Genomic DNA, 27,094 nt, shown 5'->3' with positions numbered 1-27,094 from the left:
GAGGGAGGTAAATACCCGGGGGGGGGGTGTAAATACCAAGGGTGGGGTTAATACCCGGGGGGATAAATACCCGGGGAGGGGGTAAATACCCGGGGGCGGGGGTGGTGGTTAGCTAAATACCCGGGGGGGGGGGTAAATACACGGGGAGGGGTAAATTCCCGGGGCGGGGTGGTGGGGTAAATTCCCGGGGGGTAAATACCCGATGGGGGGAGAATGTCGATTTGAGGGGGGTAAATGCCCAGTTGAAGGGGGTGAACACATCTGTATTGCTTCACAAAATGTATTTTGATGAAACTTTCTGTCTTGCACTCATCAGGACAATCATAAGGATTATTCTGTAAGGAAGCAAAGAGAGCGCTGATTGGTTGGCAAGCGGACTGTGATTGATCGAGTTGTTTCCAGGGAGAATGCCAGAATTGATGGTGAGACAGTTAACAGCCGAGCATTGTTTGAAATTAAGAAGATCGCTGACAACCACTTGTAAGATCGTCAGTCAGGTTCGCAATGTGACACACCTGCATTTACCGGGAGCCACATGTATTAATGCACGGGGCCCTGTTCTTCATGGACAGAAAGAACATGTACACACGTTGCGCCCATTTCAGCTCAACAAAATAGTTGACAGCCATTCCCTGGTCCATTCCTCAGGACAATGCCTTGACCAATCTGAGCCAAGCTGTGTTGCATGTCTGGCTTTTGAGGAAAACGTCCACTTTGAGGTGTTACTGGGTGTTAATGGTGCGCTAAATTCAGAACTATTAGTGACCAACCCCTCCAGCCTGGAAAAATGAATGCCATATTTGTGACATGTCAGATATCTGCATTCTGATTAATTGAATATATTTTAACACATTTCCAAAGTTTCATTGGCTTCAAATTTCAGACAAGGCTTGGCAGTTAACTGCCTTTGCATCAACTGGTGCATTCTCCCTGGCAACGCCTCCACTAATCAGAGTCCACTTGCCAACCAATCAGCCTTCTCTTCACATGCAATATAGTGCTTTCCCTGACATTGGTATTCTTACCATTCTCCAGATGAGTGTGAGATGAAAAACTTCGACAAAATATATTTTTCAGCAATACTCCTGTTCTGTACAACCAAAAAACTACTGTACACCTGGGACAGGGTAAATACCCAGAATAGAGGGTAAATACCCAGAATAGAGGGTAAATAAATACCCACAATAGAGGGTAAATACCCAGAATAGAAGGTAAATACCCAGAATAGACGGTAAATACCCACAATAGAGGGTAAATACCCAGAATAGAAGGTAAATACCCAGAATAGACGGTAAATACCCATAATAGAGGGTAAATACCCAGAATAGAAGGTAAATACCCAGAATAGAGGGTAAACACCCAGAATAGAGGGTAAATACCCAGAATAGAGGGTACATAATCAGAATAGAGGGTAAATAACCAGAATAGAGGGTAAATAACCAGAATAGGGGGTAAATTACCAGAATAGAGGGTAAATTACCAGAATAGAGGGTAAATTACCAGAATAGAGGGTAAACACCCAGAATAGAGGGTACATACCCGGAATAGAGGGTACATACCCGGAATAGAGGGTACATACCCGGAATAGAGGGTACACACCCGGAATAGAGGGTACACACCCGGAATAGAGGGTACACACCCGGAATAGAGGGTACATACCCGGAATAGAGGGTACACACCCGGAATAGAGGGTACATACCAGAATAGAGGGTACATACCAGAATAGAGGGTACATACCAGAATAGAGGGTACATACCCACAATTGAGGGTAAATACCCACAATTGAGGGTAAATACCCAGAATAGAGGGTAAATACCCAGAATAGAGAGTAAATACCACAACAGAGGGTAAATACCCAGAATAGAGGGTAAATACCAAGAATAGAGGGTAAATACCAGAATAGAGGGTAAATTACCAGAATAGGGAGAGTAAATACCCAGAATAGGGAGAGTAAATACCCAGAATAGGGAGGGGAAATACCCAGAATAGTGAGAGCACATACCCAGAATAGGGAGGGTAAATACCCAGAATAGAGGGTAAATACCCGGAATAGAGGGTACACACCCGGAATAGAGGGTACACACCCGGAATAGAGGGTACATACCCAGAATAGGGAGCGTAAATACCCTAGGTTGGAGAGTTAATACCCTGGGAGGGGGTAATCACCTGAGGGAGAGGGTTACATACCTGGGATTGGGACACTTAGCTTTGTGATTGGGGGGTGGGGGGGGGGGGGGGGTAAATACCCAGGGGCGAAGGTTAATACCTGGGACGGGGTATTAATACCCCGGGTAGGAGGGTGGATCAGTTCCTGGGATTGGGAGTATATCGCTGTGGAAGGCGCTAAAGATGGGGGTAATTACCCAGGAGAGGGGCTTAAATACCTGGGGTAGAGTGGAGGGGGTAAATACTGGGAAAGGGGGTAAATACCCAGGTGTGATACCAATGGTGGGAAATAGGTTTCTAATGACTATGGGGAGGTGGATACGTACTGAGATGGGGGGAGGTGGGGGGGGGGTAGTAATTGGAAATACTGGCAAACCTAGAGGGAGAGTAAATCCTGCAGGGAGTGGGGCTAGGGCAGGGGGGGGGGGGGGGGGGGGGAGAGAAAGGGAGACGCTGAGGGGAGTGTTGGGCCTGGTGTGGTCTCCGACTCCCGGGAGCTGAATGAGGCCACAATCTCTGGGTTTATTCATGGCCCCTGCAGTAATGTCTCCTGCTTCACAGATGCAGATGCGATTCGATGGGAAAATTGGATTCCCCGGGGGTTTTGTGGACCTGCGCGATGGTTCGCTGGAGGACGGTTTGAACCGCGAACTGTCCGAGGAACTGGGCTGCGACCACAAGTTACTGCGTGTCAGCGAAGCGGACTATGCCAGCTCCCACGCCACCGAGGCATTGCTTCAGAAGGTGGTGGCTCACTTCTACACCAAGAGAATCACGCTGGATGAGCTGCGAAAAGTGGAGCTCGCTGCGGTACAGGCCAAGGACCACGGGCGTGAGGTAACAGACAATTGAACCCACATCCTTTAACACGTCACAACATCCCAAGGTGATTCACAGCAGCACAACGCCAAAGACATATTAGTGACGATAAACATTGTCCCAAAGTGTTTCCCTGGGACGCAGATCCGACAGCGAGGCAGATGAGGCGATATTAGGCTCGGTCAAGGAGGTTGGGTTTGAGAAGGAGAGAGACGCGGAGGGGTTCAAACAGGGAATCCCAGAGCTCAGGCCCCCCCCCCCCAGGCAGTTGAAGGCACCAAGCGCCAATGATGGAGCGAAGGGAATGGGGGGATGCTCGAGAAGCAGGAATTGGAGGAGCGCAGAGAACTCGGAGGGTTGTCAGGGCTGGAGGAGGATACAGAGATAGGGAGGGGGTGTAGGGGCTGGAGGAGGTTACAGAGATAGGGAGGGGTGTAGGGGCTGGAGGAGGTTAGGGATAGGGTGGGTTGTCAGGGCTGGAGGAGGATACAGAGATAGGGAGGGGTGCAGGGGCTGGAGGAGGTTACAGAGAAAGGGAGGGTTGTTGGGGCTGGAGGAGGTTACAGAGATAGGGAGGGGTGTAGGGGCTGGAGGAGGTTACAGAGATAGGGAGGGGTGTAGGGGCTGGAGGAGGATACAGAGATAGGGAGGGGTGCAGGGGCTGGAGGAGGTTACGGAGATAGGGAGGGGTGTAGGGGCTGGAGGAGGTTACAGAGATAGGGAGGGGTGCAGGGGCTGGAGGAGGTTACAGGGATAGGGTGGATTGTAGGGGCTGGAGGAGGTTACAGAGATAGGGAGGGGTGTAGGGGCTGGAGGAGGTTACAGAGATAGGGAGGGTGTCGGGGCTGGAGGAGGTCACAGAGATAGGGAGGGGCGTAGGGCTGGAGGAAGTTACAGAGATAGGGGTGTAGGGGCTGGAGGAGGTACAGAGATAGGGAGGGGTGTAGGGGCTGGAGGAGGTAACAGCAATAGGGAGGGGTGTAGGTGTTGGAGGAGGTTACCGGGATAGGGTGGGTTGTAGGGGCTGGAGGAGGTTAGAGAGATAGGGAGGGGTGTAGGGGCTGGAGGAGGTTACCAGGATAGGGTGGGTTGTAGGGGCTGGAGGAGGTTACAGAGATAGGGAGGGTGTAGGAGCTGGAGGAGGTTACCGAGATAGGGAGGGGTGTAGGGGCTGGAGGAGGTTACAGGGGTAGGGTGGGTTGTAGGGGCTGGAGGAGGTTACAAATAGGGGTGTAGGGGCTGGAGAAGGTTACAGAGATAGGGAGGGGTGTAGGGGTTGGAGGAGGTTACAGGGATAGGGAGGGTTGTAGGGGCTGGAGGAGGTTCCAGAGATAGGGAGGAGTGTAGAGGCTGGAGGAGGTTACAGGGATAGGGAGGGGTGTAGGGGCTGGAGCAGGTTACAGAGATAGGGAGGGGTGTAGGGGCTGGAGGAGGTTACAGAGATAGGGAGGGTTGTAGAGGCTGGAGGAGGTTACAGAGATAGGGAGGGTTGTAGGGGCTGGAGGAGGTTACAGAGATAGGGAGGGGTGTAGAGGCTGGAGGAGGTTACAGAGATAGGGAGGGTTGTAGGGGCTGGAGGAGGTTACAGAGATAGGGAGGAGTGTAGGGGCTGGAGGAGGTTACAGAGATAGGGAGGGGTGTAGGGGCTGGAGGGGGTTACAGAGATAGGGAGGAATGTAGGGGCTGGAGGAGGTTACAGAGATAGGGAGGGGTGTAGGGGCTGGAGGAGGTTACAGAGATAGGGAGGGGTGTAGGGGCTGGAGGAGGTTACAGAGATAGGGAGGGGTGTAGGGGCTGGAGGAGGTTACAGAGATAGGGAGGGGTGTAGGGGCTGGAGGAGGTTACAGAGATAGGGAGGGGTGCAGGGGCTGGAGGAAGTTACAGAGATAGGGAGGGGTGTAGGGGCTGGAGGAGGTTACAGAGATAGGGAGGGGTGTAGGGGCTGGAGGAGGTTACAGAGATAGGTAGAGGTGGAGGGGGTTACAGAGATAGGGAAGGGTGTCGGGGTTGGTGGGTAGGAACAGCAGTGTAACTGGGGCAGGGGTAGATGGGGAAATGCTATCTAGCTGGAGGCAGTTGTGGGAGAAGTGGAGAAAAGGAGGGTGAGGTCTGATTGTGTCGGTGGGTTCAGAAATGGCAACACGGAAATGCGCTCCTGTTCATGGGCTCAGCTGGCAGAACAATACTTTTCATTTTACCCCGGTACACATGACAATCAACAAATGCAATCCAATCCCTCTCTCCTCGCTGTTGTCGCTTGTACCACAGGACTCTGCTGTGTCTGACACACACACAGGGCAGCCTGATATTCCCAGCGCATTACTGAGGGAGTGCCGCACTGTCAGAGGGTCAGTGCTGAGGGAGTGCCGCACTGTCAGAGGGTCAGTACTGAGGGAGTGCCGCACTGTCAGAGGGTCAGTGCTGAGGGAGTGCCGCACTGTCAGAGGGTCAGTACTGAGGGAGTGCTGCACTGTCAGAGGTTCAGTACTGAGGGAGTGCCGCACTGTCAGAGGGTCAGTACTGAGGGAGTGCTGCACTGTCAGAGGGTCAGTGCTGAGGGAGTGCTGCACTGTCAAAGGGTCAGTACTGAGGGAGTGCTGCACTGTCAGAGGTTCAGTACTGACGGAGTGCCGCACTGTCAGAGGGTCAGTACTGAGAGAGTGCCGCACTGTCAGAGGGTCAGTACTGAGGGAGTGCTGCACTGTCAGAGGGTCAGTGCTGAGGGAGTGCTGCACTGTCAGAGGGTCAGTACTGAGGGAGTGCTGCTCTGTCAGAGGGTCAGTACTGAGGGAGTGTTGCTCTGTCAGAGGGTCAGTACTGAGGGAGTGCTGCTCTGTCAGAGGGTCAGTACTGAGGGAGTGCTGCACTGTCAGAGGTTCAGTACTGAGGGAGTGCCGCACTGTCAGAGGTTCAGTACTGAGGGAGTGCTGCACTGTCAGAGGTTCAGTACTGAGGGAGTGCCGCACTGTCAGAGGTTCAGTACTGAGGGAGTGCTGCACTGTCAGAGGTTCAGTACTGAGGGAGTGCCGCACTGTCAGAGGGTCAGTACTGAGGGAGTGCTGCACTGTCAGAGGGTCAGTGCTGAGGGAGTGCTGCACTGTCAAAGGGTCAGTACTGAGGGAGTGCTGCACTGTCAGTGGGTCAGTACTGAGGGAGTGCCGCACTGTCAGAGGGTCAGTACTGAGGGAGTGCCGCACTGTCAGAGGGTCAGTGCTGAGGGAGTGCCGCACTGTCAGAGGGTCAGTACTGAGGGAGTGCTGCACTGTCAGAGGTTCAGTACTGAGGGAGTGCCGCACTGTCAGAGGGTCAGTACTGAGGGAGTGCTGCACTGTCAGAGGGTCAGTGCTGAGGGAGTGCTGCACTGTCAAAGGGTCAGTACTGAGGGAGTGCTGCACTGTCAGAGGTTCAGTACTGACGGAGTGCCGCACTGTCAGAGGGTCAGTACTGAGAGAGTGCCGCACTGTCAGAGGGTCAGTACTGAGGGAGTGCTGCACTGTCAGAGGGTCAGTGCTGAGGGAGTGCTGCACTGTCAGAGGGTCAGTACTGAGGGAGTGCTGCTCTGTCAGAGGGTCAGTACTGAGGGAGTGTTGCTCTGTCAGAGGGTCAGTACTGAGGGAGTGCTGCTCTGTCAGAGGGTCAGTACTGAGGGAGTGCTGCACTGTCAGAGGTTCAGTACTGAGGGAGTGCCGCACTGTCAGAGGTTCAGTACTGAGGGAGTGCTGCACTGTCAGAGGTTCAGTACTGAGGGAGTGCCGCACTGTCAGAGGTTCAGTACTGAGGGAGTGCTGCACTGTCAGAGGTTCAGTACTGAGGGAGTGCCGCACTGTCAGAGGGTCAGTACTGAGGGAGTGCTGCACTGTCAGAGGGTCAGTGCTGAGGGAGTGCTGCACTGTCAAAGGGTCAGTACTGAGGGAGTGCTGCACTGTCAGTGGGTCAGTACTGAGGGAGTGCCGCACTGTCAGAGGGTCAGTACTGAGGGAGTGCCGCACTGTCAGAGGGTCAGTGCTGAGGGAGTGCCGCACTGTCAGAGGGTGAGTACTGAGGGAGTGCTGCACTGTCAGAGGGTCAGTACTGAGGGAGTGCCGCGCTGTTAGAGGGTCAGTACTGAGGGAGTGCCGCACTGTCAGAGGGTCAGTACTGAGGGAGTGCCGCACTGTGGGAAGGTCAGTACTGAGGGAGTGCCGCATTGTCAGAGGGTCAGTACTGAGGGTGCGCCGCACTGTCAGAGGGTCAGTACTGAGGGAGTGCTGCACTGTCAGAGGATCAGTACTGAGGGAGTGCCGCACTGTCAGAGGGTCAGTACTGAGGGAGTGCCGCACTGTCAGAGGGTGAGTACTGAGGGAGTGCTGCACTGTCAGAGGGTCAGTACTGAGGGAGTGCCGCACTGTCAGAGGGTCAGTACTGAGGGAGTGCCGCACTGTCAGAGGGTCAGTACTGAGGGAGTGCCGCACTGTCAGAGGGTCAGTACTGAGGGAGTGCCGCGCTGTCAGAGGGTCAGTACTGAGGGAGTGCCGCATTGTCAGAGGGTCAGTACTGAGGGTGCGCCGCACTCTCAGAGGGTCAGTACTGAGGGAGTGCCGCGCTGTCAGAGGGTCAGTACTGAGGGAGTGCCGCATTGTCAGAGGGTCAGTACTGAGGGAGTGCCGCGCTGTCAGAGGGTCAGTACTGAGGGAGTGCCGCATTGTCAGAGGGTCAGTACTGAGGGTGCGCCGCACTCTCAGAGGGTCAGTACTGATGCAGTGCCGCACTGTCAGAGGGTCAGTACTGAGGGAGTACCGCACTGTCAGAGGGTCAGTGCTGAGGGAGTGCCGCACTGTCAGAGGGTCAGTACTGAGGGAGTGCCGCACTGTCAGAGGGTCAGTACTGAGGGAGTGCCGCACTGTCAGAGGGTCAGTACTGAAGGAGTGCCGCACTGTCAGAGGGTCAGTACTGAGGGAGTGCCGCACTGTCAGAGGGTGAGTACTGAGGGAGTGCTGCACTGTCAGAGGGTCAGTACTGAGGGAGTGCCGCACTGTCAGAGGGTCAGTACTGAGGGAGTGCCGCACTGTCAGAGGGTCAGTACTGAGGGAGTGCCGCACTGTCAGAGGGTCAGTACTGAGGGAGTGCCGCGCTGTCAGAGGGTCAGTACTGAGGGAGTGCCGCATTGTCAGAGGGTCAGTACTGAGGGTGCGCCGCACTCTCAGAGGGTCAGTACTGAGGGAGTGCCGCGCTGTCAGAGGGTCAGTACTGAGGGAGTGCCGCATTGTCAGAGGGTCAGTACTGAGGGAGTGCCGCGCTGTCAGAGGGTCAGTACTGAGGGAGTGCCGCATTGTCAGAGGGTCAGTACTGAGGGTGCGCCGCACTCTCAGAGGGTCAGTACTGATGCAGTGCCGCACTGTCAGAGGGTCAGTACTGAGGGAGTACCGCACTGTCAGAGGGTCAGTGCTGAGGGAGTGCCGCACTGTCAGAGGGTCAGTACTGAGGGAGTGCCGCACTGTCAGAGGGTCAGTACTGAGGGAGCGCCGCACTGTCAGAGGTACGATTGTTTAGGATGATACATTAAACTGAGGCCTCCTCCTGCTCCCTCGAGTTGATGTAAAAGACCCTCAGGCAACACTTTGAAGGAGAGGCTCTTCTGCTTGTGATGGAACATTTAACAAGTACACGGGGAGTCCATAGCCAGTAAAATAAAGAAATGTTATTTTATTTACACTGTGTGTACACTGCCTTGTCGATCCCTACCGGGTCCTGCATTGCGTCTTTTTATACAGACGGTGGTAGAGATGGGCAGCCCGGCGCGGGAGCTGCAATCCACAGGGAGCACGGGAAGGTAATCACTCCCGCCCCATAGGCCCGTGCGGGTATTCCCAGAGCCCCCGTTCAGCCCTCTGTCCACTTCGCTTAAACCGTGAGCTCTTCATCGCAACCCCATTGGCCAGCTTCCGCCTTTCCCAACGTCACAGCCATGTCCACACTTCATTAAAGAAAAGACACTGACCTCGCCGTGAAACTCCTTGGGGTATCCTGAGGCGGTGCTGGAGAAGGTTCCTTCTTTCCCCTGGGCCCAGTCGCCACACTCTAAACATAAAGCTGCTTTTCACACACCGAAGGATGGAGGTGATTGTCGCAGAGAGGGTGTAGAGGCGATTCATCTGGGCGCTGCCTGGACTGCAGTGTGTCAGTGATATCGAGGCTGCTTTAGGCTGAGGGGTTTCCCTGGGGCGGCAAAGGCTGAGGGGGAACCTGATTGAGGTGGACAAAATTATAAGGGGCGTAGCTAGGGTGGGCAGGAAGAAACGTTTACCCATAGCGGAAGGGTCAATAATCAGGGAGTTAGATTTAAGTTCAGGAGCAGGAAGTTTCGAGGGGATTTGAGAAAAAACAAGGAAAATGGGATTAGAATAGGGGATGACACTGGGTGGGCAAAGGGTCTCTTTCTGTGCTGTAAAAACTCTGACTTTCCTGTCTTGTGATGTTCTGTCTCTCTCTCCCTCTCCCTTTCCCTTCCTCTCTCTCCCTTCCCCCTCCCGACCCACCCTGGGGTTCCAGGTTTAACTCCCAAATAAATGGAGAGCACAGGCTGAATGAGACTGGGATACAGGTTGTTCTGAGCGCGAGCAATTCCTGGCCGGACTGTAACGATGGAGGGATCTGTCCGGGCATCCCCAGATCATGCCGCCCCCCCCCCGCCAGTCCAGTGAGGGACACGGGTTTCCATCTACGCTAACGATCAGTGAAGTGGCACTGCTATTCACCTCCCACCCCCCAATCCTCATTCCCCCTCCTCATCTCCACCAGCTGTGCTACCGAGAAGGACCATCACGGAAACCCTCTCTGCCCTCTGCTGATGTCTCCACCCCACACCAGTCCCCCACTCTCTCCTTCACCTCCCTCCTGCCCCATATACTTCTATTCCTGGCACCCTCGTGTTTGTCCAGCTTCCCCCCCCCCCATGACAGGTCAAGATAATTCACCTCGGCTGCTCCCTCAAGGAGCGAGTCCCACATTCTCGCCACTCCCCGTGGGAGCGAGTCCCACATTCTCGCCACTCCCCGTGGGAGCGAGTCCCACATTCTCGCCACTCCCCGTGGGAGCGAGTCCCACATTCTCCCCACTCCCCGTGGGAGCGAGTCCCACATTCTCCCCACTCCCCGTGGGAGTGAGTCCCACATTCTCCCCCACTCCCCGTGGGAGCGAGTCCCACATTCTCCCCACTCCCCGTGGGAGCGAGTCCCACATTCTCCCCACTCCCCGTGGGAGCGAGTCCCACATTCTCCCCACTCCCCGTGGGAGCGAGTCCCACATTCTCCCCACCCCCCTGTGGGAGCGAGTCCCTCATTCTCCCCCACTCCCCGTGGGAGTGAGTCCCACATTCTCCTCACTCCCTGTGTGAGCGAGTCCCACATTCTCCCCACTCCCCGTGGGAGCGAGTCCCACATTCTCCCCACTCCCCGTGGGAGCGAGTCCCACATTCTCCCTACTCCCCGTGGGAGCGAGTCCCACATTCTCCCCACTCCCCGTGGGAGCGAGTCACACATTCTCCCCACTCCCCTGTGGGAGCGAGTCCCTCATTCTCCCCCACTCCCCGTGGGAGTGAGTCCCACATTCTCCCCACTCCCCGTGGGAGTGAGTCCCACATTCTCCCCACTCTCCGTGGGAGTGAGTCCCACATTCTCCCCACTCTCCGTGGGCGTGAGTACCACATTCTCCCCACTCCCCGTGGGAGTGAGTCCCACATTCTCCCCACTCCCGTGGGAGTGAGTCCCATATTCTCCCCACTCCCCGTGGGAGCGAGTCCCGCATTCTCCCCACTCCCCGTGGGAGCGAGTCCCGCATTCTCCCCCACTCCCCGTAGGAGCGAGTCCCACATTCTCCCCACTCCCCGTGGGAGCGAGTCCCACATTCTCCCCACTCCCCGTGGGAGCGAGTCCCATATTCTCCCCACTCCCCGTGGGAGTGAGTCCCGCATTCTCCCCCACTCCCCGTAGGAGCGAGTCCCACATTCTCCCCACTCCCCGTGGGAGTGAGTCCCGCATTCTCCCCCACTCCCCGTAGGAGCGAGTCCCATATTCTCCCCACTCCCCTGTGGGAGCGATCCCACATTCTCCCCACTCCCTGTGGGAGCGAGTCCCACATTCTCCCCACTCCCTGTGGGAGCGAGTCCCACATTCTCCCCCACTCCCCGTGGGAGCGAGTCCCACATTCTCCCCACTCCCCGTGGGAGCGAGTCCCACATTCTCCCCACTCCCCGTGGGAGTGAGTCCCACATTCTCCCCACTCCCCGTGGGAGTGAGTCCCGCATTCTCCCCCACTCCCCGTGGGAGCGAGTCCCACATTCTCCCCACTCCCCGTAGGAGCGAGTCCCATATTCTCCCCACTCCCCTGTGGGAGCGAGTCCCGCATTCTCCCCCACTCCCCGTAGGAGCGAGTCCCACATTCTCCCCACTCCCGTGGGAGCGAGTCCCACATTCTCCCCCACTCCCCGTGGGAGCGAGTCCCATATTCTCCCCACACTCCCGTGGGAGCGAGTCCCACATTCTCCCCCACTCCCCGTAGGAGCGAGTCCCACATTCTCCCCACTCCCCGTGGGAGTGAGTCCCGCATTCTCCCCCACTCCCCGTGGGAGCGAGTCCCACATTCTCCCCACTCCCCGTGGGAGTGAGTCCCACATTCTCCCCCACTCCCCGTAGGAGCGGGTCCCACATTCTCCCCTCTCCCCGTGGGAGCGAGTCCCACATTCTCCCCACTCCACTGTGGGAGCGATCCCACATTCTCCCCACTCCCTGTGGGAGCGAGTCCCACATTCTCCCCACTCCCTGTGGGAGGAGTCCCACATTCTCCCCACTCCCCGTGGGAGCGAGTCCCACATTCTCCCCACTCCCCGTGGGAGTGAGTCCCACATTCTCCCCACTCCCCGTGGGAGCGAGTCCCACATTCTCCACACTCCCCGTGGGAGCGAGTCCCACATTCTCCCCACTCCCCGTGGGAGCGAGTCCCGCATTCTCCCCCACTCCCCGTGGGAGCGAGTCCCACATTCTCCCCACTCCCCGTAGGAGCGAGTCCCACATTCTCCCCACTCCCCTGTGGGAGCGAGTCCCACATTCTCCCCACTCCCCGTGGGAGCGAGTCCCACATTCTCCCCAACTCCCCATGGGAGCGAGTCCCACATTCTTCCCACTCCCCGCGGGAGCGAGTCCCACATTCTTCCCACTCCCCGTGGGAGTGAGTCCCGCATTCTCCCCCACTCCCCGTGGGAGTGAGTCCCGCATTCTCCCCACTCCCCGTGGGAGCGAGTCCCACATTCTCCCCACTCCCCATGGGAGCGAGTCCCACATTCTCCCCACTCCCCGTGGGAGCGAGTCCCACATTCTCCCCACTCCCCGTGGGAGCGAGTCCCACATTCTCCCCACTCCCCGTGGGAGCGAGTCCCACATTCTCCCCACTCCCCGTGGGAGCGAGTCCCACATTCTCCCCACTCCCCTGTGGGAGCGAGTCCCACATTTTCCCCACTCCCCGTGGGAGCGAGTCCCACATTCTCCCCAACTCCCCATGGGAGCGAGTCCCACATTCTTCCCACTCCCCGCGGGAGCGAGTCCCACATTCTTCCCACTCCCCATGGGAGTGAGTCCCGCATTCCCCCCCACTCCCCGTGGGAGTGAGTCCCGCATTCTCCCCCACTCCCCGTGGGAGCGAGTCCCACATTCTCCCCCACTCCCTGTGGGAGCGAGTCCCACATTCTCCCCACTCCCCATGGGAGCGAGTCCCACATTCTCCCCACTCCCCCGTGGGAGCGAGTCCCACATTCTCCCCACTCCCCGTGGGAGCGAGTCCCACATTCTCCCCACTCCCCGTGGGAGCGAGTCCCACATTCTCCCCACTCCCCTGTGGGAGCGAGTCCCACATTCTCCCCACTCCCCTGTGGGAGCGAGTCCCACATTCTCCCCAGTCCCCGGTGGGAGCGAATCCCACATTTTCCCCACTACCTGTGGGAGCGGGTCCCGCATTCTCCCCGTGGGGAGCAAATCCCACATTTTCCCCACTCCCTGTAGGAGTGTGTCCCACATTCTCCCACTCCCCGTGGGAGCGAGTCCCACACACACACACACACACACATACAGATGGCCGACTCCTGCTCCTAGTTCTTATGATTGCTGCTCCCTCACCGGTTTCTTCCTCTCTCCAATGTGCCTGCAGGTAATGGGCATCATCCGCGTCCCTCTCTACACGCTGCGCGATGGATTTGGAGGACTCCCAGCCTTCATGACCAACACCTTCATCGGGAATGCCAAGGACCAGCTGGTTGATGCCCTGCGGACCCTGAAGCTGCTGAGCGAAGCTGAGCTTCAGTCGGCGATTAGCGCCAGTCGGGTCGGATAGGGAAGGGGGTCCGGGGAGGGGAGCTGAAACGGCTCCATGCCAACAGAACCCCGAGACGGGCGGGAGGGGGAGGGGAGGGAGGTACGAGGGAGCTCACTCTCTGTACGGCAAGATTGCAATTGTCTGCATGTCTCCTAAAGTTGCCACTCGAGCAATGTTTCCAATGCGTTTGATTTATGTCCGTCAAGTGCTCGACTCCCTTCCTGCCCCCACACACATCCCCATTCCCTCCTGATCTCCCTTTCTACCCAGTGCCCCTTGGTTTAAGGTAAATTGGTTCAACTGGGAAACATTTACTACCAGCACACTCTGTTCCACTACAGGATGGTCAATAGGTACCCCAGGGAGCAGCCAGGGCCTCGGGCAATGCGGCGCTCCCTCAGTACTGACCCTCTGACAGTGGGTCGCTCCCTCAGTACTGACCCTCTGACAGTGCGGCACTCCCTCAGTACTGACCCTCTGACAGTGCAGCACCCCCTCAGTACTGACACTCTGACAGTGCGGCACTCCCTCAGTACTGACCCTCTGACAGTGCGGCACTCCCTCAGTACTGACCCTCTGACAGTGCGGCACTCCCTCAGTACTGACCCTCTGACAGTGCGGCACTCCCTCAGTACTGACCCTCTGACAGTGCGTCGCTCCCTCGGCTGCACTCAGAGTCACGCAGTTATGGGGAGGGGGGATTAAATGAGTGTCCATTGGTTGCTGACTGTGCATCCAGAGGTCTCGCTCTGTTATAAGGGGCTGTTACTGTAGTTTCTGTTGAAGTTATTAATTTATTTGTGCTCTGTTCCTCTGAGGCCTTGCTGCAACCTGCATTGCTGGGAACATGGTGGTAATGGTTCTTAGTTGAACTAGTGCCGGACAGTCTGCAGTTTCTAACATTCTGTCCAGTCCTGGGCCATGGTGGACCAGTGATCGCTGTGAGCTCTCTCATTCATGCGGTACCGGAGGGGTGATGGGCGGGGGGCAGAGGTAGCAGGGGGCTGCCAGATTGCCCTGCTCTCCGCTCCAGGGGTATTGGATGGTGTAAACAAGGTAGGGGATGAGATTAGGATGGGTCTGTGCCACCCTCTGCCAATCCCTCCTGGGCTGGAGGACGGGTCACCCAGGGTAGGCATGTCTGTTCCTGCTGCAAAGTTCCAGCCGTCAGTGTTTCTGCCCATGAGCCGCAGACTAAGTGTGATTGTGTGCATGCCATTGTTAATGTTCCTGCAAAAAGCACAAAGGTTTGAAAATAAAGGCACAATGTGAAAACTCTCCTTTATCTGGGTCTTGCTAACCTCGTGTGCACACACTCGTGCATTCACACTCAGACACACACACTCGTGCATGTACACACGCACGTGCATGCACACTCATGCGCACACTCGTGCATGCACACTCGCACACACTCGTATCATAGAATTTACAGTGCTGAAGGAGGCCATTCGGCCCATCGAGTCTGCACCGGCTCTTGGAAAGAGCACCCTACCCAAGGTCAACACCTCCACCCTATCCCAATAACCCAGTAACACTAAGGGCAATTTTGGACACCAAGGGCAATTTATGATGGCCAATCCACCTAACCTGCACATCTTTGGACTGTGGAAGGAAACCGGAGCACCCGGAGGAAACCCACTGTAGCCATGCTGGCCACGCAAAATGGACACTGAGCCAAACTAAAATGGAAGGCTGCTGAGAAACAGACAGTTCAGCCAGAACAGCAGTCTGCAAAGAGCAGTTTGCATTCTGCAGCAGCAGAAACCAGTTTGGGCTCAGGTAAAGAGACCTTAGCTAGGTGCAAATGGCAAAACGCTTTGCATGCTAATGAGGCCATCAGACTTGAACACCCACACAATAGATACATTTGGTTCTGAATGGACACATTCCAATCAAGACCCAGACATCGAGGCACCAGAAACCTCCGAACAAAAGGACATAAGAAACGCCCCCTCCATCACGGAGACCCCCTCGCATTGGGGAATTAATCCAGTATCGATAAGAAATTGATCCAATAGGTAGAGCCCGCCCGAGAAGAGGGAAGGACAACGGAACCCCTATAAAAGATAGGGACCTCGTGTTGTCCGGTCTGTTAAACCTGTGCTCCGGCCCCGACTGACACCTGGTATCCTGACTCCAGCCGTTGAGCACCAGCCGCCGAAACCGTAAGTTCAACGCTCGCTACGCGATCCAAGCCCACTAGACTCCCAAGTACCAGAACGCTTGCTGAAGGCTGCAGACAAAACCAGGACGAAGGCCTCGTTCTCTGACCTTGCCTGTTCCTGTTAGATAAGTATTCTGTTTGCTTATGTTTAGTTGTAGCTTAGTCTCTTAGTGTGTGCATGAGTATTTATTATTAACTGTATAATAAATATTGATCGTTTGAACTTGACTAATCGGTGTATCGTCTTTATTACTTTGAATTTGACCTTGGAATACTTGTGACGTTGCCTATACGGCAGCTGGCGACTCCAGAGCTTAAATAATTACATAGAACAGAGCCTAGCAGTGTTAAGCACACGTCGAACTCGGAGGCGTGTTAATACACTCCAATAAACGCGTTTTACGCCCATAGTAAAACGTGCAACATTTAGTGGCGACTCCGCCGGGACCCTGTTGCAAGTGGAAACACCACAGTGTCCAGGACCCTGAAATTTGAATTAGAACTCCAAATTGCAGAGAAAGAAAGAGATCACAAGTATTCAAGGTGTTCAAAATAATAAGCGAAATTCGGAAGTGTGTTTAGTGCATGCGTACTAACAGGGCTGTAAGGTAAAACTGAAAGCTTTTTGTTGCGACAAACTTTCGGTAGTTTTGTGATCGGAAAATAGCGTAAGCCGTACCCTTTTTACGAAACACCACCCCAGCAACCCCCTGTTCCAAATTATAAAAAGAGAGTCAGAGGAAATGGCCATGCAGGCAATGGAACGTCTGATGGATCCAGCAAAGTTTGTGGTCGCAGCGACCAGCAGCCGTAGCAGAGTAGGCCAGTGTCCCACGTGGGAGCTGGAACTCCGCAAATATTTACAGGGAAAGGGATGGCCCCTTGGAAAGAGTTTTGTGCAAATGAGGAGACAGGTCCCGGAAGTATAGGTCATACTTGGTGGGAGAACCTCTCTCAGATACACAAAAAGAGTTTAAGTAAAGCACGCAAGCCGATGGCGATTGTGTCCTGCTTGGCACAGTTGCGAGGCGCAGAGGAGGTCATCAGGACGCTCCGGGCAGATTTAGAGGAAAGGAACCGAATGAGTAAGGTCGATGTCAGGGACATCGAGAAAGAAAACCTGGATCTAAAAGGGAAGTTGGCAGAGAAGGGTAGAGAGGTGGATGATGCCAAGAGGGCTCACCAGTCTTGTCTAGCTCATCTGAACAGTTCCCAGACCCAGTATGAGAAAGCCTATCAGGACGTGCAACGTGCCGTTCTGATAAGACAGGAATCGGAGAAGCAGGTGGAGGCATTGCAGAGGCAATGTTCGGATCTCAAAGCAGCTTTGAGAGCACTCCACGCTGCAACAACCGAACAAAGACAAAGCACAGTTGACCACGCGAAATGCAGAAAACAGATTGCGGAACTGCAATCTCTGCTTTCGGTGCAGAATGGCTTCCAAAGCACCTTTGGAGCTCAGTTAGATGGGGAAAATGCCCCAGATTGGCAGGAATTAAGCGAGACAGCGCAGCGTTATGTTCAGGGAACATGTGCGCCCGCAGCTCAGCAGAAACGACAGGCACCCCAACCCCCCACAGCTCAGATCATAACCGCACCCATGAATCCCGTAACCACACAGAGGAAAGCCGAATCAGAAGGCGCCCCAGACATAACTTACACCACCCCTTTAACCGTAACCCAGCTAAGGGACGCTTGTGAAAAGATCACTCCGTTCCTCCCCACCGCAGACCCCCACCAGTTCTTCGCTAAAGTAAAACAGCAGGCTACCATGTACGGCCTGGATGAGAGAGAGCAGGTTAAGCTCACCGTGTTGAGCTTAGACCAGAGTGTAGTGGCAGCCCTCCCCGACCCACAAACGTGGCAGGAGGCAGCCTAGAGGAGATGCACACTGCTATTTAGATGCCATCGGGTACAATAGAGGTGACCCCGTAGAAGGCTTGAATAAGTGCAGGCAGAAGAGATCCGAACACCCCACAGCATTCGCAGGAAGGCTGTGGATTCACTTCAGCGCAGTTTTCGGACAGCTAGATAGAGCGCATTTAACCCGCGGAAAACATGGTTAAGTGGACGCGCACAATTATCTCACACGCAACAGAAGCAGGACAGAGCGCTTGCAATAATTACGACCCCTCAGAAGAGGCCCATAACGAGAAATGGGTCCTCAAAGATTGTCCCGCGCTTGGGAGCAATCGCTTCAGGCAAAAGCAAAGGTTAGATCCCCAGAAGAGGCTCAGGCTGCTGCAGATATCCAAGCAGTCAGAGAGCACCAGAAGCCCGCATGGGTAAATGAAGGCAAGAGCAGCCCTCAACAGAAAGGACAGGAATGCTATAACTGTGGACAGTTAGGGCATTGGGCAAAAGAGTGTAATGCACCCCAGCGATCTCAGAGAGGCCAGCAGACAGGCACTCTGAACCGCAACAAGGCAAAACCCATCCACAATGTAGCAGTACAGTCAGGACCCACCAATGTGGACGAGACGAACTGACGGTGTTCGGGCTCCCCCACTTGGGTCTGTGACACACTATGGGACTCATCAGGGAGGCCCGTAGTCACGGCGAAAGTCAAAGGGAAGCCCATAGAGTTATTGTGGGACACAGGAGGATCCCGCACCACCATTAACTCCACAACCACGGCACACGCAGACACGTGGCCGACCACCTCCACCATCACACTTAGCGGGTTCACCGGACACTCGCAGCAGGGACATATCACAGCACCCGTAGCGATCCAGCTAGGGAACATTAGCACAAGGCACCCCGTAGTTTTAGTAAATCTTCCCCGGACAGCAGAGCACATCCTGGGGATAGATTTTATGAACGCTCACAGCTTGTCGTTCGACCCAGTAAACCAGTGTGTCTGGCGAATGGCGAGATCAGACAGAGCCCCAGCCACCCTCACAGTAGGAGACTACGCTAATCGGATTAGCGCAGTGGGAGAGTACTCATTCGACCTGACTACACTCCACACCGACCGACAAATTAAGGCCCTACTAAACAAACACAGGACAGCATTTGCAAGTCACCGTCATGACTGTGGCAGAATGACTGGACAAGTTCATGTTACCGGACAGGACCCCCGACCGCAAAAGCAGTATAGATTTCCCCTCGAGGCAGAGGTGGAAATAGAAAAGGTTATAGGCAGCTTGTTGGACCAAGGTGTACTGAGAACGGTAGCCTCCACCAACAATGCCCCTATTTGGCCAGTGAGGAAGCCCGATGGATCATGGCGTCTGACCATCGATTATCGGGAACTCAACAAAGTAACCCCCGCAGTAGCCCCAACGGTAGCTACTAGTCCCGAGACCATGCTCAAGCAGGGTCTCAACGCTAAGTACTTCACGGTATTGGACATCAGTAATGGATTCTGGTCAATACCATTGGCAAAAGCGTGCCAATACAAATTCGCATTCACTTTCAAAACTCAGCAGTACACGTGGACATGCCTCCCACAAGGATTCCACAATTCACCCTCCATTTTCCACCGACAGCTGGCAAGTGGATTAGAAAAATTTTCCCGACCCGAATGTCTGGTACAGTATGTAGACGACCTACTACTGCAGACAGACACAAAGGCAGAGCACATTTCGCTTCTGGCCGAACTCCTAGAACTCTTAACTGAAATTGGCTGTAAAGTTAACCCGAAAAAGGCCCAAATATTGGAAAGTAAAGTGATGTATTTGGGATCAGTCATCACGCACGGCAAACGCGAGATCGAATTCAAAAGAATTGATTCGATTGTCAAATTGCCCCTTCCCCAAAATGTATCAGCCCTCCGGTCGTTTTTAGGACTGGTTGGCTATTGTCGGAACCACATCGACGGATTCGCGACAAAAGCCGCCCCACTTTCAGACCTCCTTAAGAAAGGAGCCCCCTGGGAATGGCTTCCGCAGCATACAGGCGCTGTGGAAGAGTTGAAACGAGCCCTTAGTGCAGCACCCGCGCTGCTAGTCCCCGACCAACTTTCACCGTACGCAATCGAGGTAGCTAGCACAGATCTAACCCTCTCGGCCGTGTTGCTTCAAGAACGGCACGAGCAGCTAAGACCAGTGGCTTATGCCTCCCGACTGTTAGACCCAGTAGAACAAGGATTTTCAGCCTGTGAGAGGCACCTCCTTGCTGTCTTCTGGGCAGTGCAGTATTTCTCATACATCACCGGACTCAACCCCATCACCATTCTAACCGAACACACACCCACACAGCTACTACTAGACGGTCGACTGAAGGACGGTTCAGTTAGCCAGATTAGGGCAGCTAGGTGGACCCTACTTTTACAAGGACGGGACATTACAGTGAAACGGACACGCACACACACATACTTAGCAGACAACCTCCAATACCCCGGACAGCCCCATGACTGTGAAATTGTAGCTCCCCTGCACAACACAGGACCCTTTTTAGCCAAAACACCCCCCAGGAAGATAGGGAACCCGAAACAAAGCCCCCAGCCCACAGACACGTGTGGACCCTTGAGGATTTATGTAGACGGTTCCTCCACAGTATTAAATGGTGAGCGTATCACAGGATGCGGCATCTATGTAGAGGACGCGCAGGGGCGCGCTCTCGAAGAAATCGCTCTTAAGTTACCAGGTCACTTAGGCGCGCAGGCAGCAGAGCTAGCAGCCATAGCGTACATAGTGGACCACCCCGATTCTTTCCCCAGCCCAGCAGACATATATTCAGACAGCTTATATGTCTGTAACAGTTTGACCGATTTTCTGCCCCTGTGGAGGACACGAGGTTTTGTCTCCGCAGACGGAAAACCCCTTCCATCAGCCCCTCTACTCCAGCATATTTTAGCGAAAGCGAAGGACAGGACCTTCGGCATTATAAAAGTTCGCAGCCACCATAGGTCATCACCACCTGGGAATGTAAAAGCCGACGCGTTGGCTAAGGCAGGTTCCAGGAGAGGACACTTATGGACCCCCCCAGCTAGCGCACCAGCTAGCGCCCCTGTGAGCGCAGTCCAAGTCTCACAGACTGATATTAAAGATCTCGTGGCAGCACAAAAACAGGACGGAGACCTCAGGGAGGTTTTCAAGGGAAACTTTGTGCCTGCTTACGAGCACTTTAAACACGCACTGACCACACATGAGGGTGTGATCATTAAGGACCGACTTTATGTGGTCCCACAGCAGGACAGGAATCAGATGATTGCCTTGTTCCATGACGGACACGGGCATCAGGGAATTGATGCAACAACGAGGCACCTCAGGCAACTCTGTTGGTGGCCTGATCTCAGGAATGATGTAACGCACTACATAGAGAATTGCCTGATTTGTGCTCAGAATAACCCGGAGCGGTATTCTAAGAAGGCACAACTTCGGCATACTCGCCCAGTTAACGGCCCTTGGACAAACCTCCAGATCGACTTTATAGGTCCATTGCCCCCTTGCAGGAATGGCTATAAATACGTTCTGGTGGTGATAGATACCTTTACCAAGTGGGTAGAGGCATTTCCCTCACGAACAAATACAGCAAAGACAGCTGCAAAGATCCTGACCCACCACATCTTCACGAGATGGGGTTTACCCCGAAGTATCGATTCGGACCAGGGATCTCACTTTACAGGACGGGTCATGAGGAACGTCCTGACAATATTCGGAATCAAACAGAACTTCCACATTGCGTATCATCCACAGTCCAGCGGGATCGTGGAGCGCATGAATCGGACCCTAAAAACTACCCTTAGGAAAATGGTTCAAGAGAACAATTCCACATGGGATTCAGTGCTCCCCTTTGCACTTATGTTCATAAGGAACACTGTCTCCACATCGACAGGATACACACCACACACACTCATGACCGGACGCCCTATGAAAGGTACAGAATTCCTTTTAGGACTGGACATGACAAGCCCCGAAGTGACGGCCCTCACACATGAAAAGGCAGTTAAAGATCTAGTTGAGACTGTGAGGTCTGCACAGCTCGCAGCCGCAGTCCAGCTAGGGAAACGCCGACAGCAACGTACTGCCTGTTTCAATAAGACCGTCCACACCACAGAATTCCAGGTTGGGCAACAGGTAATGTTATCTGTTTATAACCCCAGCAGTTTTTTGGCTCCAAAATATTCCGGTCCCTACTCAATTTCGGACAAAATTAGCCCCTCCGTTTACAGGATAAAGTATCCTAATGGAAAGACCGCGTGGTTCCATATAAACCAGTTAAAGGCATATGGAACACAGGCCAACCATGCTCACCATGTCCTGCTGGATGCAGCAGAACACTCCACCCCGCCCACCAGAGACACTTTTCCACCATCCCCCTCGCAGACCAGTTCATCAACGGACTCGCCCACGACTCCGCCCACAGACCACTACAGACCACGCCCCGACACGCCCACAAGCTGCCACAGCAGAGACAGTAGGACAGACACTGCCTCTGAAGACAGCGACACCACACAGCCATACAGCCCACATTGCACCAACTACGACCCCGACTCCAGTGACCCCATGGAAGTCACTTACCTCAAAAACCCCGAACCACCACCCGACCCCGACTACCCCGACAACACACTCGACGCCACACAATGGCACAGGGACAATTCCTACAGACTTGTCCGCAATGATGAAAGTGACCCCCGGTCACACAACTCCAAAATAGCATGCCTGATCCACACAAGGGTGTGGGATCCGGGAGAGCAGGACGACACGGTGTCTGACTCCCGACACGGCAACCCCTTTGTGACCCTGTTCACAGAGGCAGAATCAAAGTGAGGTGTCCAGATGATGTAAGATAGGAATCGTTTGAGGGAAACGATGTCCTTTCTGATGGAACCTGCACGTATGTTTGTCTTCGTTTTATGTTTGTTTGTTTTCAGGAATGTACATTGTTCAGTTGGAGGATGGACATCTTCTTTTCAGCTGAAAAGATTGTGACCACCTCACATACACGTTAGCTTGTCTGCCGAAACTTCTGAGAACTTCGGTTTGATTGGAGATCTTTTCCAAAGTTGTAAGGCCACACGCCAAATAGTTTATCTGCAGATATCTCTGAGAACTTCAGGGATGTCCTCAGTTGGAGCATCTTGGCTCCCTTGGTTTTAGGTGCCCCTCTATTCGGCGAAATAGAGGCTGCAAGTCACGGTCAACACATTCGTACCCGTTTCCTCCAGGTTACTCAGGCAGTGGACAAACGGCACTGAGGACCCGCCCTGTCTGAGAACCAACCCTTGGTCAGCCAAGCTCGGGTATGGCACAGCACGCCCTACCCGGGGATCCCATCCAACTCGTACCCGTAGCGACCCATACGCAACTCATTCGGATGTTTCTTTCCAAATTTGTTTTCATTTTAGGTTAGGTAGCCCTTCGGCCGCCATCCCACATGCTATTTACATCCGGAAACATTCGGATGGTAAATCAGCAAAGCCTGCGAGACGGCTCGCAGAAGGAAGGATTGTTAGGTGTATGCTGGTCTTTAAATTCGCTTTTTGAAAAAAAAAATGAGGGGAGTCACAGGGTGTGACTTAGCCAGTCATTTTAAAGGGTCAATTGGGTTTTGAAAGACAGATGCACTAACAAGTAAAGGTCTTAAACTGTGTATTGACAGATACTGTGCTTGATCCCAAAGGTTTCAAAGGACGAGACAGAGGTCGAAGCCAGGATTGTCAATACCGGAGGAAGAAGGAAGAGAAAGAAGAAGAACAGCAAAATGATGGAAGCCCACTTATTACTATTTAATGTCATATGTATATGTGTGGAAACAAGACACGTTTCCCCCACAACCCCCACCGTAAATGTTAGTACAGCAAACCCCCAGTGCTCAGCTCTGATCAGCGAGGTTCAGACCTGGTGTACTAAATTCATGACGTGGTACTCCATGTCCTACATAATCGAATCACTGTTGGTGATTGCGATCCTCACCATCCTAGTGCAGACCCTCAGGTTGAGGAAATGGAAGAGGAGAGCCTCTCGTTCCAGCACCTCACCCATCTATAGAGTGCAATCCCCCATCTTCGGATTCCACCAAACCCCTCAACCCCTCACTGATTACAACACTCTGTAAATAAAATTCAGCCATGTATTATATTGTTCCATACTCGACTGCCGAGTTGGGAAGTGTTATGTTATGGTGTGAATGGTTAAGATTTTAGAGTGATTAAATGTTTAAGTTAAGGTTAAGGTTAATAGTGATAGGTAGAGGTTCCCAATTGTAGTAATGCATGTCCCTTTGACATAGGGCCAAGTAGAACTGTTAGTTAAAATTTTTTTTCTCTTCTTCCCATAGTTTAGAACAGAGTAGAACAGGAACTGGCAAGAGGTCAGAACACAAGGAGGCAAAGTACATAGGTGATCCTTCACAATAGTATGATTGTGAGGATCACAAGGAGGGAATGTAGCCATGCTGGCCACGCAAAATGGACACTGAGCCAAACTAAAATGGAAGGCTGCTGAGAAACAGACAGTTCAGCCAGAACAGCAGTCTGCAAAGAGCAGTTTGCATTCTGCAGCAGCAGAAACCAGTTTGGGCTCAGGTAAAGAGACCTTAGCTAGGTGCAAATGGCAAAACGCTTTGCATGCTAATGAGGCCATCAGACTTGAACACCCACACAATAGATACATTTGGTTCTGAATGGACACATTCCAATCAAGACCCAGACATCGAGGCACCAGAAACCTCCGAACAAAAGGACATAAGAAACGCCCCCTCCATCACGGAGACCCCCTCGCATTGGGGAATTAATCCAGTATCGATAAGAAATTGATCCAATAGGTAGAGCCCGCCCGAGAAGAGGGAAGGACAACGGAACCCCTATAAAAGATAGGGACCTCGTGTTGTCCGGTCTGTTAAACCTGTGCTCCGGCCCCGACTGACACCTGGTATCCTGACTCCAGCCGTTGAGCACCAGCCGCCGAAACCGTAAGTTCAACGCTCGCTACGCGATCCAAGCCCACTAGACTCCCAAGTACCAGAACGCTTGCTGAAGGCTGCAGACAAAACCAGGACGAAGGCCTCGTTCTCTGACCTTGCCTGTTCCTGTTAGATAAGTATTCTGTTTGCTTATGTTTAGTTGTAGCTTAGTCTCTTAGTGTGTGCATGAGTATTTATTATTAACTGTATAATAAATATTGATCGTTTGAACTTGACTAATCGGTGTATCGTCTTTATTACTTTGAATTTGACCTTGGAATACTTGTGACGTTGCCTATACGGCAGCTGGCGACTCCAGAGCTTAAATAATTACATAGAACAGAGCCTAGCAGTGTTAAGCACACGTCGAACTCGGAGGCGTGTTAATACACTCCAATAAACGCGTTTTACGCCCATAGTAAAACGTGCAACACCACGCAGTCACGGGGAGGATGTGCAGACTCCGCACAGACAGTGACCCAGCCGGGAATCGAACCTGGGACCCTGGAGCTGTGAAGCAATTGTGCTATCCACAATGTTACCATGTACACGCAGGCACACACACACACTCGTTCATGCACACACACACTTGTGCATGCACACACACTTATGCACGCACACACACTCGTGCACGCACACTCACCCACATATTCGTGCATACACACCCGCATGCACACACTCGTGCATGCGCACACTCGTGGATGCACACACACACACTTGTGCATGCACACTCACGCGCACACATGCAGTCGTGCATGCACACACACACTTATGCATGCACACTCATACATAGAAAATCGAAGCAGGAGGCCATTCGGCCCCTCGAGCCTTCTCCGCCATGCATTATGATCACGGCTGATCATCAAGCTCAATACCCTGATCCCGCCTTCCCCCCCATATCCCTCGATCCCTTTAGCCCAAAGAGCTGTATTTAATTCCTTCCTGAAATTACACAACGTTTTGATCTGAACTACTTTCAGTGGGAGCGAATCCCACAGATTCCCCGCTCTCTGGGTGAAGACATTTCTCCTCACCTCAGTCCTAAAAGGTTTACCCCTTATCCTCAAACTATGGCCCCTAGTTCTGACCTCCCCCACCATCAGGAACATTCTTTCTGAATCTACCCTGTCTAATCCTGTTCGCATTTTATATGTTTCTATGAGATCCCCTCTCACTCTTCTGAACTCCAATGAATATAATCCTAACCGATTCAATCTCTCCTCATATGACAGCCCCGCCATCCCAGGAATCAGCCTGGTAAACCTTCGCTGCACTCCCTCCATAGCAAGAACATCCTTCCTTAGATAGGGAGACCAAAACTGCCCACAATACTCCAGGTGTGGCCTCACCAATGCTCCATACAATTACAGTAAAACATCTCTATTCCTGTACTCAAATCCTCTCGCAATGAAGGGCAACATACCATTAGCCTCATTCATACACACTTTTGTGGACGCACTGATGTGCATTCAAATAAACTCGTTGGTGCATGTGCAAATTTGTGTGCGCACACGTGCGTGCATGCGTACACACATCTCTCCGTATCGATCTGTACGAGTTGTAGACTGCCGCCAAGCTATTTCCTGGGTCACTAGCCCCTCTTGTCCATGTTCTGACCCTTAGCGAGACCTCAGGGTGTGGGTGGAGATCTAGTTAGAACTAATAATATATTTAAAGTAGACGATGGTTGAGATACGGACCACAAGGAGGATGGGCAATACACGCTGGCCTAACTAGCGATGCCCAGATCCTGTAAATGAGGTTTTAAAAAAAAAATTCTGCCGGGGACTCGGATTCGATCCCGGCTCTGGGTCGCTCTGGGTCACTGTCCGTGTGGAGTTTGCACATTCTCCCCGTGTCTGCGTGGGTTTCGCCCCCACAACCCAAAGATGTGCAGGGTAGGTGGATTGGCCACGCTAAATTGCCCCTTAATTGGAAAAAAATAAAAGGGTTTTAAACAGATACAACAACACAAGTTCAGAAAGATAAAATTTACAAATCTGACATTCTTAACTTGCAAAGTAAATATTGTCATGGGCCAGGGTTTAGAAAACTCCAAAGTATATCATGGAGTTGACCTGACCGACAACTGTTTATTTATTTGGGTTGTGATGAGCACAAGGACCTGCCTTTCAGCTGTTATTCAACAGAGGCCGTAAGCTCCTTTAATCAAAAACAAGCTTTATTCTACGGATTTAGTGAACATTTGTATAAACACACACACTAAGCATTTTAATGAACAACAAACACAGATCCCACACAGCTACAGTAATCTATGTATAACCCTTAATGAATTCCCCTTAACTGTTCCAATTCAATAACAGAATCCAAGTAATACCAGAAACCCCTTTTCAAAGATGTGGCCCAGCACACGGCACTCTTACTGGTGTAAGACTTGTGATTGATACTCTATTCCCCTTCTCAAACAGCCGGTTTGAATTCCTTCCAGAAAGCAATTAACTATTTTAAGTTCTCAAGCAGTCTAGAAACAGCTTTTAAACCTGTGCAGTTACCGCTCTCCGCTCGGCGATTCCCGCACTCCGCTCAGTGATTCCCGCAATCCACTCGGCGATTCCCGCACTCCGCTCGGTGATTCCCGCAATCCACTCGGCGATTCCCGCACTCCGCTCAGTGATTCCCGCAATCCACTCGGCGATTCCCGCGGTCCGCTTGGCGATTCCCACACTCCGCTCGCCGTTTCCCGTGCTCCTCTCCACATTTCCCGCTCTCCATTTGTTAAGGAATGGGTCAGACGAC

At 53.4% G+C, this 27,094-nt stretch overlaps 1 protein-coding gene across 2 annotated transcripts; it reads left to right on the top strand.

Annotated features, from left to right (window-relative positions):
• Positions 1-274: 274 nt before the first annotated feature.
• On the top strand, positions 275-13,832 carry zgc:103759 (U8 snoRNA-decapping enzyme). 2 transcript variants are annotated; one of them, XM_038788802.1, is made up of 3 exons: positions 275-422; positions 2,728-3,003; positions 13,159-13,832. In XM_038788802.1, exons 1-3 carry the CDS (start codon positions 408-410, stop codon positions 13,339-13,341), a joined length of 474 nt encoding a protein of 157 aa, XP_038644730.1. In that variant the 5' UTR covers positions 275-407; the 3' UTR covers positions 13,342-13,832. The 2 variants fall into 2 exon arrangements, with proteins under 2 accessions (XP_038644730.1, XP_038644729.1); XM_038788801.1 differs by having other exon boundaries at positions 314-497.
• Positions 13,833-27,094: the final 13,262 nt, after the last annotated feature.

This window comes from Scyliorhinus canicula, unplaced genomic scaffold (genome assembly GCF_902713615.1).
Source record: "Scyliorhinus canicula unplaced genomic scaffold, sScyCan1.1, whole genome shotgun sequence".
Classification (NCBI taxonomy): domain Eukaryota; kingdom Metazoa; phylum Chordata; class Chondrichthyes; order Carcharhiniformes; family Scyliorhinidae; genus Scyliorhinus; species Scyliorhinus canicula.
Note: the sequence above shows the minus strand (reverse complement) of the source record. Positions and strands in the feature narration are given on the sequence as shown.

What these genes read in the sequence shown, in the direction of transcription:
- zgc:103759 (XM_038788801.1), top strand. Translation starts at nt 408, where the DNA reads ATGCCAGAATTGATGGTGAGACAGTTAACAGCCGAGCATTGTTTGAAA. An exon ending in CTTGTAAGATCGTCAGTCAG is followed by an intron (nt 498 to 2,727) that starts GTTCGCAATGTG and finishes CCTGCTTCACAG; the next exon opens with ATGCAGATGCGATTCGATGG. An exon ending in CCAAGGACCACGGGCGTGAG is followed by an intron (nt 3,004 to 13,158) that starts GTAACAGACAAT and finishes ATGTGCCTGCAG; the next exon opens with GTAATGGGCATCATCCGCGT.